The sequence below is a fragment of the Peromyscus maniculatus genome, chromosome 20 (genome assembly GCF_049852395.1).
Source record: "Peromyscus maniculatus bairdii isolate BWxNUB_F1_BW_parent chromosome 20, HU_Pman_BW_mat_3.1, whole genome shotgun sequence".
Taxonomy (NCBI): Eukaryota; Metazoa; Chordata; class Mammalia; order Rodentia; family Cricetidae; genus Peromyscus; species Peromyscus maniculatus.
The window spans coordinates 61,382,623-61,397,680 of record NC_134871.1 but is presented as its reverse complement, the minus strand read 5'-3'; the positions used below and the strand labels follow the sequence as shown (position 1 = coordinate 61,397,680).

General features: G+C 40.9%; 1 protein-coding gene and 1 long non-coding RNA gene across 2 annotated transcripts in view; both read right to left on the bottom strand.

The window, feature by feature from the left end:
• The window catches only part of Muc19 (mucin 19, oligomeric), a 171,016-nt gene that overhangs the window by 45,340 nt on the left and 110,618 nt on the right, over positions 1 to 15,058 (bottom strand). The window contains exons 71-83 of the mRNA XM_076555688.1: positions 11,723 to 11,809; positions 9,154 to 9,336; positions 8,595 to 8,681; positions 8,315 to 8,386; positions 7,875 to 7,999; positions 6,916 to 6,978; positions 5,846 to 6,026; positions 5,653 to 5,718; positions 3,863 to 3,949; positions 3,574 to 3,645; positions 3,071 to 3,257; positions 2,816 to 2,964; positions 922 to 987 (exon numbers count right to left, since the gene is read on the bottom strand). Coding sequence (XP_076411803.1) covers positions 922 to 987; positions 2,816 to 2,964; positions 3,071 to 3,257; positions 3,574 to 3,645; positions 3,863 to 3,949; positions 5,653 to 5,718; positions 5,846 to 6,026; positions 6,916 to 6,978; positions 7,875 to 7,999; positions 8,315 to 8,386; positions 8,595 to 8,681; positions 9,154 to 9,336; positions 11,723 to 11,809 — 1,425 coding nt within the window. The remainder of the gene's footprint in view (positions 1 to 921; positions 988 to 2,815; positions 2,965 to 3,070; positions 3,258 to 3,573; positions 3,646 to 3,862; positions 3,950 to 5,652; positions 5,719 to 5,845; positions 6,027 to 6,915; positions 6,979 to 7,874; positions 8,000 to 8,314; positions 8,387 to 8,594; positions 8,682 to 9,153; positions 9,337 to 11,722; positions 11,810 to 15,058) is intronic.
• On the bottom strand, positions 12,870 to 14,921 carry LOC143269806 (uncharacterized). Its single transcript, XR_013046558.1, has 3 exons — positions 14,832 to 14,921; positions 13,760 to 13,825; positions 12,870 to 12,959 (listed from the first exon to the last, which is right to left on the bottom strand). It is a non-coding gene; the product is annotated as an uncharacterized LOC143269806 (long non-coding RNA).

Below are 15,058 nucleotides of genomic sequence, written 5' to 3'. Positions count from 1 at the left end.
AACAAACAAACAAAAAGAGGTGGTGTTGAACATGTAGTTTGTCCTTACTGTTAACCCTGAGTAATTTGAAGTTTACAGCAAAAGACATATCTACATTATTTTCTGAATCCTCATTCTGTCCCATTTAGAATCTCATTCAATAACTCAGCACTTCCTAACACTTTTCATGTCTACTGGGTTATAAGTTACCAGGGACATCTGTGGACCTACCAGAATCCTGGGTTCCAGTGCTTGCTGTCCCAGGGGTGCTGCTGACAGTAGCTTCAGAGGTTGTTCCAGAGGATGTTGTGGGTATTTCTACCATGGAAAAATGTTAGCTTAACGCACACAGGTAATTCAACTTGTGAAAGTAACTTGAAATGAACTTGCTTTTGCACACCACACAGGCTATAACTGTCTCATCAGCTACATAGAAACAGAATGATTATTACTTATACCTTCACTAGCATGGAGAGCTATTTTTCAAGATAAAAGAAGCATACTAGGTATCCCTGGTATTCTAATAAATTACCAATACATGTGTCAGAAATAAAGTACTTCTACACACATAATTCAAGTTATAAGTATAAATAACTTTGATTTTTCTTTCTAGAAGAGTCTTCATATGGTAAGCATGGTATTATATATCACCTCATTTCTGTACTAATTATTCTTGTTCTAGTACTGCTGTACATATTTTAGGTTTTCTCTTTCCAAGGTGTAGTTGAGCGAGACATGCATACTTATATGTTACTTCCTTTGCTCAATTGAAATCTGACCTGCTTTTAAGATGTAGAAGAAAGATTGGGGGTACACTGCTGATCTCTTATACACTTGAAACTATATGAACAGTGGCCATATTAATGTATGTGAGGAAATCATAAGCACAACTTAAGATCATATGTCTAGTGCTGGATGTGCCTCTGTTGGCTCTCACAGTACCTGTTCCTCCAGATGTGCTCTTTCCAGGAGCTACAGTGGTGGCTTCAACTGTTCCACCTCTTGTCCCTAAGGCAAGAGGAATGGAAGTTAATATGCACAGATAGCTACACTAATTTTACACACATTTACAATTCCATTCATGAGCTTAGATTCTACAGTGGTTTTTGGTACTCTCTCAATCCCATGGACACACCATGTGCATATCTTTTTCCTATATTTCACTTTTTTTCTTCCAATCCCCTCCACAGCCTTAAAGAGGCCTTGTCTGACCTGATGGTGTCACAGTGCTGGAGGATCCAGTGCCTGAGGTTCCAGGTGAGCTTCCTTTGCCTGCTGCTGTGGAGGTTTCCACAGATCCCCCTGTTGAACCTGGCAAGCAAGAGCAGTGCTATGTCACCTGAAGGACCCTTAGGAGATGCAGCCAAACTGTCAGTGATCTGTATTTTTTATCATCTTTACCACCACCTTCAAGTTTTCTTAGAGGTCTACACTTTAGATGCTTAGGTCCATGTTTGCAATTACCTGAGTTTCTTGGGCTTGTGGCTACAGTTCCTTGTTCCCTGGGTGTGCTGCCTTCCCCAGCAGTGGATATTTGACTCGTGGTAACTCCTAGGCCAATTAATTAGGAAATAAGAATTTTAAATATGTTGGACAAACATACATAGTATATTAGCAGAAATCCCCTGTATCATGCAAATTGTTCATGTGAATAGATATAATTCAGTTATTTAAAGAAGGTCAATTTACTAGTATACAACACATCCAACACCAACCTCAAGCATCTAGCTCTAGTTGAACTCAAAGACATATGCCAAGGAAATCTAACATTCCCCTGTTGTCATTGACTGATGACTAAAAATGCATTATATGTAATGAGAGAGGGAAAAATGTTCTGCTACAACACAGAGCTATGGACAAGAGAATGATAACAGGTCTTCATGTGTAGATGTGTCTTTCAATGATAACAAGATCTTTGTATCTCAGCACATCATGAGTTGGCACTTAAGAACCTGTTTGGCGTTAATCATCTGTCCACACGCTTGATGCAGCTATGGTGCTTTTTGTAAGAAACAAGTAATGACTCCACAATTCTGAACACCTCCTGCTCACCTGGTTCTTCTCCAGGCTGGGATGGGGCTCCAGTTGTTTCACTAGCTGATGGTGTAGTGGTCCCTTTCAGAAGAAACCGTACATGGACATTAGGACCTCTGATAAAGTTCATCATGCTATGTTGCTCTCTGATTTCACACCTCTTTCATATATTTCACTTTTTTCTTCCAATTCAGCATTTCCAACATTTGATCATACAATATAATTTTAGGTTAATTGTGTATGATACATTATAGATGGGATGCATTTTAGCTTGCCACTCATGTTTGTTTTTAACCTCTCTGAGCGCAGTGTGTATGAAGTGAGGTTGCACAGTAGAAAGTGTTCACTCATTTAAAACCCTTTTTACACAGTTTTAAGATCAATGAGTCTGAAGGTCCCTCCATTCATGTTGCAAAAAATATCTCTAAAGATTATCCTATCTAAACCCCATTACAAGTCACATTCCAATTTCAGTAACCAAAACCTAAGTAGCTGCAAGGGGTTATCAAAAACTATGGTCATGTGCAAACAGATTAATTACAGAAAACTGATCTATCCCACATCTGTCACTACAGTCTTTAATGCAGTAGTCCTTATAGCAACAATTTCCTACTACTCCATTTTGTGAACCAATCACCACACACAGAAAATGGACTCCGTGTACACACACAAGTCAGACATCTCTCTGTCTCTCTCTGTGTCTCTCTGTCTCTCTCTCTCTCTCTCTCTCTCTCTCTCTCTCTCTCTCTCTCTCTCTCTGTCTCTCTCTCTCTCTCTCTCTCTCTTTCTCTGTCTCATTTACCTGGACTGCTCCTAGCAGAGGTCATCACTGGTCTAGTTGATGTTTCAGGAGTGACAGTGGTTGACCCTCCAGAAATGTTTGTAGTTTCTAGAAGGAAGAACAAATCGGAAGTTGAGGACTTGATTGTTTTTGTGGTTTTGCTGGGAATACTTAGAAGTTCAAGAAATGGAAATGAAAATGAAAATTTATGATCCCCCCTCAGCACTTTGCAGCACTGGAGTATCATTCAGTTAAACCCCCAGAGGACCATGGTACTCCATATTCAGCCGGACATGGACAAAAGCTGCTGGACCATCACCCAGGCTATTGTATCTCACCTGAACTTGTGGCTCCAGAGCTTGCTTCTCCAGGAGTGCTGACACCTGCTGTTCCAGGGCTTGATCCAGATGATGCCCCAGGTGAACCTTAGGTTGATCAAGTGGGAAAATGTTAGACTGAGATTCTGTGAAGTTATACACTTTCATGAAAGGACTATTAAGCCTGTTTGCTTTTGTCTTAAAAAGGATACATATACACACAAATGTAATTGTATTGTGAGACTCTAGATCTTGGTAAACCATTCCATTCTCAGTTTTCTCTGATTAGAGAACACCAAATACATCCCTCTCTCAGTTACAGGCCAGCTGTTGATCAGCAGATAAGCTTCTTCTCAGTCTCTCAGATTCCCTTCTATTCATCAGCATGGCAGAGTCCCAAGTGAGGATAAATACCAGGAGAATGTGACACTGAACCATCAGTGAATTTTCCCATTCACATACCTGTTTCTGTGCTCAAAGAGGAGGATGGTTTGGCTGTGGTCACTGGACCAGCAGTGGCGGTCCTTGCAGAATCTAAAAAGAAGCACGAAACAATATTGGTGGTGTTTAACACGTGTTTTGTCTCACTGCTAACCCGTAATCTTAGGAATTTTACAAAAAATGGCATATTCACATTATTTTCTTTAAACCTCATTCTGTCCCAGTTAGAGTCTCCTTTAATAACTCAGCACTTCCTATAACATTTCATGTCTACTGACTTCTAAGTTACCAGGGACATCTGTGGACCTACCAGAATCCTGGGCTCCAGTGCTTGCTGTCCCAGGGGTGCTGCTGGCAGCTGCTTCAGAGGTTGTTCCAGAGGATGCTCTGGTTGTGGCTACCATAGAAAAATATTAGCTTAATAACTCTCAGAGGTAATTCAACTTGTGGATGTAACTTGAAGTAGGCTTGATTTTCATACTCCCAAAGGCTATAACTGTCTCATGTTGTTGTTTGGCAAACTTCTATAAATGAACCTGTCAGATACACTAAGCCAATAGGCGAAAGATGATGCCCCTACATTGTGGAGAAACCTCAGGTGACTGTCCAGGCAGCTGGCTGTTTCTGTCAACTCACATTTTTTTTTTTTGGAAGTGGCTTGTTTGCACTTTCTGTTTTATTAGGTAATATTATTTCCTTCTTGGGTCTCTGAGTTATTTGAAGATTAATAGTTATAGTTACACTTATAGGAGTTGAAGATTAGATAGTTATAGTTATACTTAAAATTAGTAGTCATCGTTATAATTTTCCTTGTTAAGAATTTCAGAAAAGAAACTCACTAAAGAGATGTAAGTGTATAAATCTGAAAGACATTATAAGATAGTTCTCTGTTAGTAATACAAGTTAGGATAAAAAGTGAATCAGGTACATTTTGGAATTACCAAAATAGAATAGATAATAGAATATTTTCTCTGAGTCTGTCAAATGCAAATGGACTAGATATCCTTTAGCTATTTATTGCTTGTATATATTATATATAGTTACTGTACTTATTGTATATAGTTTTTCTTATACTAGTTATAACTTTTTCTCTTTTTCTCTTTATTAGAATAATAGGGAAAATGTGATATTTTAATTGTGCTGAAATGTGATTTTATTTGTATGTTAATAAATGAAGTTTGCCTGGAGATCAGAGCTCATTAGCAAGCCAGAAATAGAAGTCAGGTGGTGGTAGCCTGTGCCCTTAATCCAATCACATGGCAGACATAGTCTCTGTGTGGTCAAGGACACAGCCAAGCATGGTGACCCTTGAGTCTTTAAATCCAGTACCAGCTCAGGAGGTCTGTATAGACAGGCAGTGATGAGGAAGTCATGTGGCTTGGCTTAGAGCCAATGAGAAGGCAGAACAGGAAAGCAATAAAAGACAGGACACATGGGAAGAAGGTCTCTTCCTCAGAGGGAAGGACAGAAGTGAGAGGTAAGATATGGAGGTCTTGGCTTTTCACTAGAGCTAGAATCTCTTGTGCATTTGGCGCTGTGTTTCTTATTTAATAAGACTGTTTAGACTTTTGTCTCCAGTGTCATCAGCAACATAGAAACATAGTGATGATTACTCATACCTTCAATCATGGAGAACCATTATTCAAAATAAATGAAGCATACAAGGTATCCCTGGTATTCTAATAAATTAGCAATGTAGATGTCAGAAATAAAATACTTCTAAACACATAATTCAAGTTTCAACTATAAATGCCTTTGATTTGTCTTTCAAAAAGAGTCCTACATGGTAAGTGTGGCATCATACCCTACTTCAATTCTGTACTAATTATTCTTCTCATTGTACCTGTGTACATATTTTAGTTTTTCTCTTTCCAACTTGTAGTTGAGTGAGACATGCCTATTTATATGTTACTTTTTGCCAAGTTGAAATCTGACATGCTTTAAAGATATAGAAGAAAAATCAGAGGAACATTTGTGATCTCCTATACACTTGAAACCATACAAAGAATGATCATATTTACTGTCTTGTGAGGAAATCTTAAGCACTGTTTAAGATCACAAGTCTACTGTGGGATGTGCTTCTGTTGGCTCTCACAGTACCTGTTCCTCCAGATGTGCTCTTTCCAGGAGCTACAGTGGTGGCTTCATCTGTTCCACCTCTTGTCCCTAAGGCAAGAAAGATGGATTTAATATGGAGAGATAGCTACACTCATCTTTAAACACATTTTATCATTCCATTCATGAGTTTAGATTCTACAGTGGTTTTGGCTCTCTCTCAATCCCATGGCCACACCATGTGCTGTCCCATCCACAGCCCCTAAAGAAGCCTTGTCTGACCTGATGGTGTCACAGTGCTGGAAGATCCAGTGCCTGGGGTTCCAGGTGAGCTTCCTTTGCCTGCTGCTGTGGTGGTTTCCACAGATTCCCCTGCTGAACCTGGCAAGCAAGAGCAGTGCTATGTCACCTGAAGGGCCCTTAGGAAATGCAGCCATACTGTCAGTGATCTGTATTGTTAGCAGCTTTACCACCTCCTTCAAGTTATCTTAGAGGTCTATACTTTAGATGCTCAGGTCCATGTTTGCAATTACCTGAGTTTCTTGGGCTTGTGGCTCCAGTTCCTTGTTCCCTGGGTGTGCTGCCTTCCCCAGCAGTGGATATTTGTCTCATGGTAACTCCTAGGCCAATTGATTAGGAAATAACAACTTTAAATATGTTGGACAAATATGCATAGTATATTAGCAGAAATCCCATGTATCATTCAAATTGGTTTTTTTTTTTTTTTTTTTTTGGTTTTTTTGAGACACGGTTTCTCTGTGTAGCTTTGCGCCTTTCCTGGGACTCACTTGGTAGCCCAGGCTGGCCTCGAACTCACAGAGATCCGCCTGCCTCTGCCTCCCCAGTGTTGGGATTAAAGGCGTGCGCCACCACCACCCGGCTTCAAATTGTTTTTATGAATGGATATAATTCAGTGACTTAAAGAAGGTCACATTACTTATCTATAACACATGCAAGAGCCAAAAGCCAGCATCTACCTCCAGGAGAACTCAAACACATGTGACAAAGTAATCTAACATTTCCATGTTGTCATTGACCGAGTACTTAAAACGCATTAAATGTAAGGAGCGAAGGGAATACTGTTCTGCTACAACACAAAGATATGGACAAGAGAAAGATAACAGGTCTTCGTGTGTCAATGTGTCTTTAAAAGGTAATAGGATCTGTTTGTATCTCAGCACATCATGAGCCGCCGAAGGTTAAGAACTTGGGATTGGTTAACCAAATGTTCATACACTTGATGTAGTTACTGTGCTTTTCATAAGAAACAGGGTAATGACTCCACAATTCTGAACACCACCTGCTCACCTGATTCTTCTCCAGGCTGGGTTGAGGCTCCGGTTGCTTCACCAGCTGATGGTTCAGGGGTCCCTTTCAGAGGAAACAGTACATGGACATTAGGACCACTGATAAAGTTCATCATGCCATGCTGCTCTCTGATTTCACATCTCTACCATATATTCTTTTTTCACTTCTCCCTTCCAACTCAGCATTTCCAACATTTGAACATACAATATAATTTTAGATTAATGTATTATAGATGGGATGCATTTTAGCTTGCCATTCACTTATGTATTTAATGTCTCTAGCTGAGCTCAGTGCTTATGAAGAGAGGTTGCACAGTAGAAAGTATTCACTCATTTAAAACCCTTCTCACACAGTTTCAAGGTCAATGAGTCTGAAGGTTCCTCCATTCATATTGCAAAAATATCTCTAGTTATTATCCTATCTAAGCCCCATTACAAGTCACATTCCAATTTCAATATCCAAAACCTAACAAGCCTCAAGGGGTTATCAAAAACTGTGGCCATGTGCAAACTTAGACTAATTACAGAAATATTACCTATCCCACATCTGTCACTACAGCCTTTTATGCAGCAGCCCCTACAGAGTCAATTTTCTACTACTCCTTTCTCTTGTGCACCAGTCACCACATACAGAAAATGGTCTCCATGCACACACTCAAGTCAGACATCTCTCTCTGTCTCATTTACCTGGACTGCTCCTAGCAGAAGTCACCAAGGGTCTAGTTGATGTTTCAGGACTGACAGTGGTGGAGCCTCCAGAAATGTTTGTGGTTTCTAGAAGGAAGAACAATTTGGAAGTTGAGGACCTGATTTTTTTTTTATGGTTTTGCTGGCAATATTTTAGAAGTTCAGGAAATGAAAGTGAAAATTTATGGTTGCTTTTCATTGCATAGGTACTCCCTATTTTGCGGGACATGGGCAGGAATGGCTGAACCATCACCCAGACTATTGTAATCTCACCTGAACCTGTGGCTCCAGAGCTTGCTTCTCCAGGAGTGCTGACACCTGCTGTTCCAGGGCTTGATCCAGATGATGCCCCAGGTGAGCCTTAGGTTGATCAAGTGGGAAAATATTAGACAGAGATTCTGTGAAGTTATACACTTTCATGAAAGGACTATTAAGCCTGTTTGCTTTTGTCTTAAAAAGGATATATATACACACAAATGTAACTGTATTGTGAGACTCTAGATCTTGATGAACCATTCCATTCTCAGTTTTCTCTGATTAGAGAATACCTAATCCATCCCTCCCTCAGTTACAGGCCAGCTGTTGATCAGCAGATGTGCTTCTTCATCCCAGTCTCTAATATTACTTTCCATTTCCATGGTAGTGTCCCAAGTTAGGATAACAACCAGAAGAATGTGACACTGAACACTCGGTGAATTTTTCCCTTTACTTACCTGATTGTGTGCTGGCAGATGTGGATGGTTTCGCTGGGGCCACTGAACCAGCAGTGGTGGTCCTTAAAGATGCTAAAAAAAAAAAGAAAAAAAAAAGAAACCAAGAAAACAATTGTTTGTGTTGAGCATGTGTTTTGTCCTTCCTGATTATGTTGAATAGTAGGGAGGTTACATAAAAAGGCATATCCACAGTATTTTCTTTAATTCTCATTCTATCCCAACTAGAGTCTCATTTAATATCTCAGCATTTTCTAGTTACCAGGGACATCTGTGGACCTACCAGAATCTGGGGCTCGAGTGCTTCCTGTCCCAGGGGTGCTGCTGACAGCTGCTTCAGAGGTTGTTCCAGGGGATGCTTTGGGTGTGCCTACCACGGAAAAATGTTAGCTTAAGCACACATGCAGGTAATTCTGCTTTGGATGTAACTTCAAATAAGCTTGCTTTTTCACACCTAGGAAGGCTATAGCTGTCTCCTCAGCTATGATGAGTCCCTATCATAGAGAGCTGTTTTTCAAGATAAAAGAGGCAAACCAGGTAGACCTGATATTCTACTAATTTAGCAATATATGTGTTAGAAACAAAACACTTCACAACACACCCAATTCAACTTGAACTACAAATGGCTTTGATTTATCTTTCTAGAACAGTCTTTCCATGGTAAGTTTGGTATCACACACCACTTAATTTCTGTACTAATTCTTCTTCTTCTATATATCTTAGTTTTTCTCTTTCCAAGTTGTAGTTGAGACAGACAGACTTACTTACACATTGCTTCCTTTTCCAAATTAAAATCTCACCTACTTAAGATGGACAACAAAGATTTGGGGTGCATTTCTAACCTCTTGACACCACATGAACAAAGGTCATATTTTCCAGGGAACTGTTTATCAGGAAATCATAGGCACTATTTAAGGTCACATGTCTACTACTGGATGTCCCTCTGTTGGCTCTCACAGTACCTGTTCCTCCAGATGTGCTCTTTCCAGGAGCTACAGTGGTGCCCGCATCTGATCCTCTTGTTCCTATAGGAAGAAGAATGGAAATTAATATGGACAGATAGCTACACTAATCTTTAAACACATTTTGTAATTCCATACATGTGCTTAGATTCCACAGCTGTTTTAGTCCTCTCTCAATGCCATGGCCACACCATGTGCTGTCCCCTCCACAGCCCCTAAAGAGGCCTTGTCTGACCTGATGGTGTCACAGTGCTGGAGGATCCAGTGCCTGGGGTTCCAGGTGAGCTTCCTTTGCCTGTTGCTGTGGAGGTTTCCAAAGATCCCTCTGTTGAACCTGGCAAGCAAGAGCAGTGCTATGCCACCTGAAGGACCCTCAGGAAATGCAGCCAAACTGTCAGTGATCCGTATTTTTAGCATCTTTACCACCTCCTTCAAGTTTTCTTAGAGGACTACACTTTAAATACTCAGGTCCATGTTTGGAATTACCTGAGGTTCCTGGGCTTGTGGCTCCAGTTCCTTGTTCCCTGGGTGTGCTGCCTTCCCCAGCAGTGGATATTTGTCTCGTGGTAACTCCTAGGCCAATTGATGACGAAATAAAAATTTTAAATGTATTGAACAAATACATATATACATATATATGTATTTATATACAAATACATATATATATGTGTGTGTGTGTACATATATATGTATAATATTGGAAAAATCTCCTCTAAGTATCAAATTGTTTGTGAGATTCAGTGTAATTCAGTGACCTAGTAAAGGTCACTTTATTAATATACATCCAAGAGCCCAACTCAAACAAGGATCTCCAGTTGAACTCCAACACATGTCACAGAGACTAATCTCACATTCCCAAGTTGTCACCCATTGCTATCTTAAAGTTCCTTAAGAGTGATTAGAGAAGGGAACACTGCTTTATTACAATACAAATCTATGTACAAAAAAGTGGTAACAGGTCTTCATGTAAAGAAGTTTCTTTCAAAGTGCAAAAGTTCTGTTGTGTTTTTCAGTACATTATGACCCAGCATAAGACATAGACTGGACATCCTTGGGTTTGAAAAACAAAGACTACAGAAAGTTATATGACTAGTGAAGAGGGGGTTGAATGTGAAAAGACCTGGGAGAAGGACACAAACGTGATCAAAATACATTGTATGAAATTTCCAAAAAGATAGTAAACATTTTTATAAATAAATAAGTACACTTATTGAGATTGAAGAGATATTAAAGTGGCTTAGAGCACATCCTGCCCTTTCAGAGGACCTCAGTTTGGTACCCAGCACCCATGTAGGGGTGTCTCACAACCATCTCTAACTTTAGTAACAAGAGAACCCCACATATCTGACCTCTATGGCCAATGAACTAACAATCATTCACACAGAGACACACACACACATAGTGGGTAGCCATTCCAGCTTTGGTATGGAAGTTCCAACCCCTATTGAGGCTTCGGTAACTATCATGCCTACAAGGCAGGGCCAAGGGAGGGCCCTGAAGACCCGAGATCAGAATGTGCCGTGCTCTCTTCCTCCTTGGACCCTGGACGCTAGAGGTAGACTGAGGAGAGTTCTCCAGAGAACACCGCTGTATTGTGCTGCGTCTTTCCCAGAACCTGCCACCTACCAATCTCTTCATTTGTAAGTTATGCCATTAAATAAATCTCCCTTTCAACTATGTGGAGTGGCCTTAATAATTTCACCAATACACACACACACACACACACACACACACACACACACACACACACCACTATCTAAAGAATAAATAATAATCCTTAAAATTACTTTTCTAGAGCTCTAATTTCAATGAATCTGTCAAAAGTCCTCCATCAATAGTAAAAAAAAAAAAAAAATCTCTAGTGGATTCTTTCATCCAGGTAGCATTGCATACAATGTCCTCATCTCATGTTCTACAACCTTATAAGTTGTAAGGAGTCCTCAAATCACCATGGCCATAAACACACTCGGAGTAGATCACAGCCACACCAAATACCCCAAAACTCTTTCCACTCATGGTATGGAGAAGGATGAATAGCTGTGATCCCAAGCTATTCCTTGCCATTCTGCATCAACTCTACACACAGAAAATGGACTCTGTTCACACAACTTTGTCAGACATCTCTCTGTCCAATTTTCCCAGAGTGCTATTCAGAGGAGTTGTGTTTTGTCTAGCTTTTATTCCATGGATTGGAGAGGTGGAGCCTACTAACACAGTATGGTTCCTAGTGCCAAGAGCTGGTTGGTAGTTTTGAGGATCTTTATGGTCCTCCTACCACTGCTATAATTATTTATTCATATTTTGTTAAACCAAAAGACAGCGCTGCCCTTCTGGCTCTCCCAAGCCCTTTATTCTAATCAGGATTGAGTCAGATTACATGAGTGAGCACAATACTTGGAGGGCATTGACGGTCGTGGCTAGGCCATCATCCCAGGGAATTGGATCTCACCAGAACTTGTGGCTCCAGTGTGACCTTCTCCAGGAGTGGTGACACCTGCTTCTCCAGAGGTGGATGCAGATGTGATCCTGGTCGAACCTGAAAATGAGTGAGGTAAGGGTCAGTTCAAGACAATGAGAAGTTAGATATTTTCTTAAGTGATAAGAATCCTTCTTCATTTAAAAAATGGAAGAACCTGCCTTCATACATCACTGGGCGATGATATGCTTGATCTCATTAAGTCTCTTAATTCTAATTATGTGTCCTGTCCATTAGAATAGTCTTCCTTTCAAAATTAGTGTAGATGACTTAATATTCACCATCTACTGATCTTGTCTTTCCTGATTCCCATAACATCATTCACACAATTCACATAATTTCTCCCTGTTTGCTTCTTCTTTTCTGTTTCTATCTTCTCTTAACATAAAATCTGACATGTCTGAAAAGAAGAGGAGATAATCATCTTCCTTGCTTTCCCTATATTCCATTCAATATCATACAGAGTATTAAAAACAACCAAACATTTTGGGTTTGTTTCTGGTATCTAGAGCAATTGGCAGCAAATGGCAAACTGTGAGACAGTTCCCAGGAAACTGGACCACTGACGAAATTATGAACACCAAGTTCACAAATCTACTGCGTCAGTTTCCCGATGCTGAACAGCCTCAGTACCTGTTCCTCGAGATGTGCTTTCCTCAGCAACTGCAGTGGTGGCTGCATCTGTTCCTCCTCTTGTTCCTAGGACAGAAGAATGGGGTTTAATAAGTAGAGAAGTCTAATAATAAAGTCCTTCAAGATATCTTGGGCCATTGGTATTTACAATATCATCTTTGTGGATCTCCTTAAAAACCCCAGTGCTGACCCCAGCCTCAGAAGAGGCTGTCTGACCTGATGGTATAACAGAGCTGGTGGTCCCAGTGCCTGGTGTTCCAGGGGAGCTTCCCTTTCCGGCTTCAGTGCTGGTTCCCACAGATCCTCCTGTTGAACCTGGCAAAGAAGAGCAATGCATTCTAATGCACAGCTGCTGCATTGAAGAGGATCTGGGAAACGCAATCACACTTTCAATGATCTGCTCTTCTACCGTGTTCACAACAGCCTTCATGTTTTCCTGGTTGGGCATATCTTAGACACTTGAGTGCATGTTTGAAATTACCTGAGGTTCCGAGGGTGGTAGCTGCAGTGCCTTGTTCCCTAGTTGTGCTGGCTGCTCCTTTTGTAATCATTGACATAGTGGGCCCTCCTTCACCTACTAATGAGAAAACAGCAACTGAGAATGCCCTAGACAAAAATCAAATATCCATGCTGTTTAGATCTACTCCAACTGCACTTATTGTTCCATGCATGTGTTTGAATGTGGTTCAGGGGCATACTCCAGGTCACTAAACTGGTTAAGATCACACTCACAAGTCAGGCTCTGGCATCTAGATCCAGGTGAATGCATTACATACATGAGACAATAACTAATAACAATGCAGTCTCAACCTGTGATAGATTTGTGCTTTGAAATTGTGGTCAAATTAAGTAGAAAAGAAAAATATTTAAAGAGAATTAATAAAAGCCTAAGCCTTTTTCAACAGAGACATACCACCCCACTGTGTCATTTGAATGTGTTCCCATGAGTATGAGCTCAATTTCGGGCCTTAGTAGATCACTCCTGTAAGAAGCAGTGTGGGATTGCTCTCAGCTGAGAACAAAAATTTCACATTTCCCACTCATGGCAGTGTTTAATAAACAAAGGGTACAAGGGACTGAGTGTTTCATAAGGCCTCAGTAACCTGATTCAGACTTTTAGAAATTGGGTTCGTGGGTATCATTTTAAAATGATAACCAGTTAGAAGACTCTGGACTACTTAGTCTCTTAAACTTGCTTCCTTTGTTTGATAATTTGAACAAGACTGGTCCCCATAGGCTCATATATATGCTTCCCCAGCTTGTGGAACTGTTTTGGAAGGATTAGCGGTGGAAAACTTTTATCATTGTTGGAATCTGGACACTGAACTCTCAGGTCTCCTCCTTGCCTGTCTGTCACCTTCCCCTGCCCGTCATTACCTGTCCTTACAGATGTGCTTCCTGCTGTGGCTCCAGTCGTGGCTGTGCCTGTTCCTCCATTTGTGCCTGTGCATTAAACAGTGAAGGGAGAAATCGCTGGGTCATTCCATGGTTCCTTCATGCCATTAGTTCCTTCAGAGATGTAGCATGAACCTTAAAGGGTCTTATTAATAAAAACAAACCTGGAGCCAGGTACTGGGGTGAATGTTGGAAGGTCAGAGAAGCAGAACAAGCCACAGCTACCTCACCTTGCCAGTTCTTCAGCTGATCCTGTTTCCTCAGACTGGACTGGAAGCCTCTGAGTCCTCATTCAGAATGGATCTCAGCTGAACTGCTGCTCAATAGCTTAAAAGCTTAACCAGCCAAATGCTTCTAATTTCTGGTCTTCATGCCTTATATATCTTTCTGCTTTATGCCATCATTCCATGGGCTTAAAGGATCACTTCTTGGGATTAAAGGCATGTGTCACATTGCCTGGCTGTTTCCAATGTGGCCTTGAACTCACAGAGATCCAGACGGATTTCTGCCTCTGGAATACTAGGATTAAAGGCGTGAATGCCACCATTTTCTAGCCTCTGTATCTATCTAGTGGCTGATCTGTTCTCTGACCCCAGATAAGTTTATTAGGGTACACAATATTTTGGGGAACACAATACCACCACACAGAGTCATTCTTGTTCACATTTCCTTATCCCCAATTTCCCAATCTGAGTGTTAGAGACAGTTGACCTAGATCCCACCTCAACTCTAAATTAGGAGCTCTATTGTGCTTGTTGAGGCATCAGAGTGAGAGGTTCCCGGCCTAATGCTCCTGTTGTGTTCACACAATTGGCCCTGCTTTGTTCACACTCATGGTCCTCCTCTGCTCACAAGCATGATCCTGGGGGTCTTATCAACTCTCCATTTGTCCCCAACAAACTAGACCAAAAGGGTTTCAACATGTGCTCATTGCCTTGTGGGGATATTGAGAAATGTGGGTAAAATGGCAACCTGTGTGTTTCCTTCATGACTCCTCCACCACTCCCTGATTCTTTCCCCATCATAGGACATTGAAGGGCAGGCCCTGACTCACCTGACACTGCTGGACTAGTGACTCCAGGGCTGTGTTGCCCAGGTGAGCTGCCTATCTCAGCAACATGGGTGGATGTGGTAGGACCGGCTGTTATCAAATAAAAAGAAAGTAGCATTTAAAATTGCTCCAGATATCATCAATTCATTGAACGTTATCATAAACATCTGAAACGGAAAACTCTACCATCTAAGCCTAGAAGCTTTATCCAAATCAGAGTCTCCAGCTTT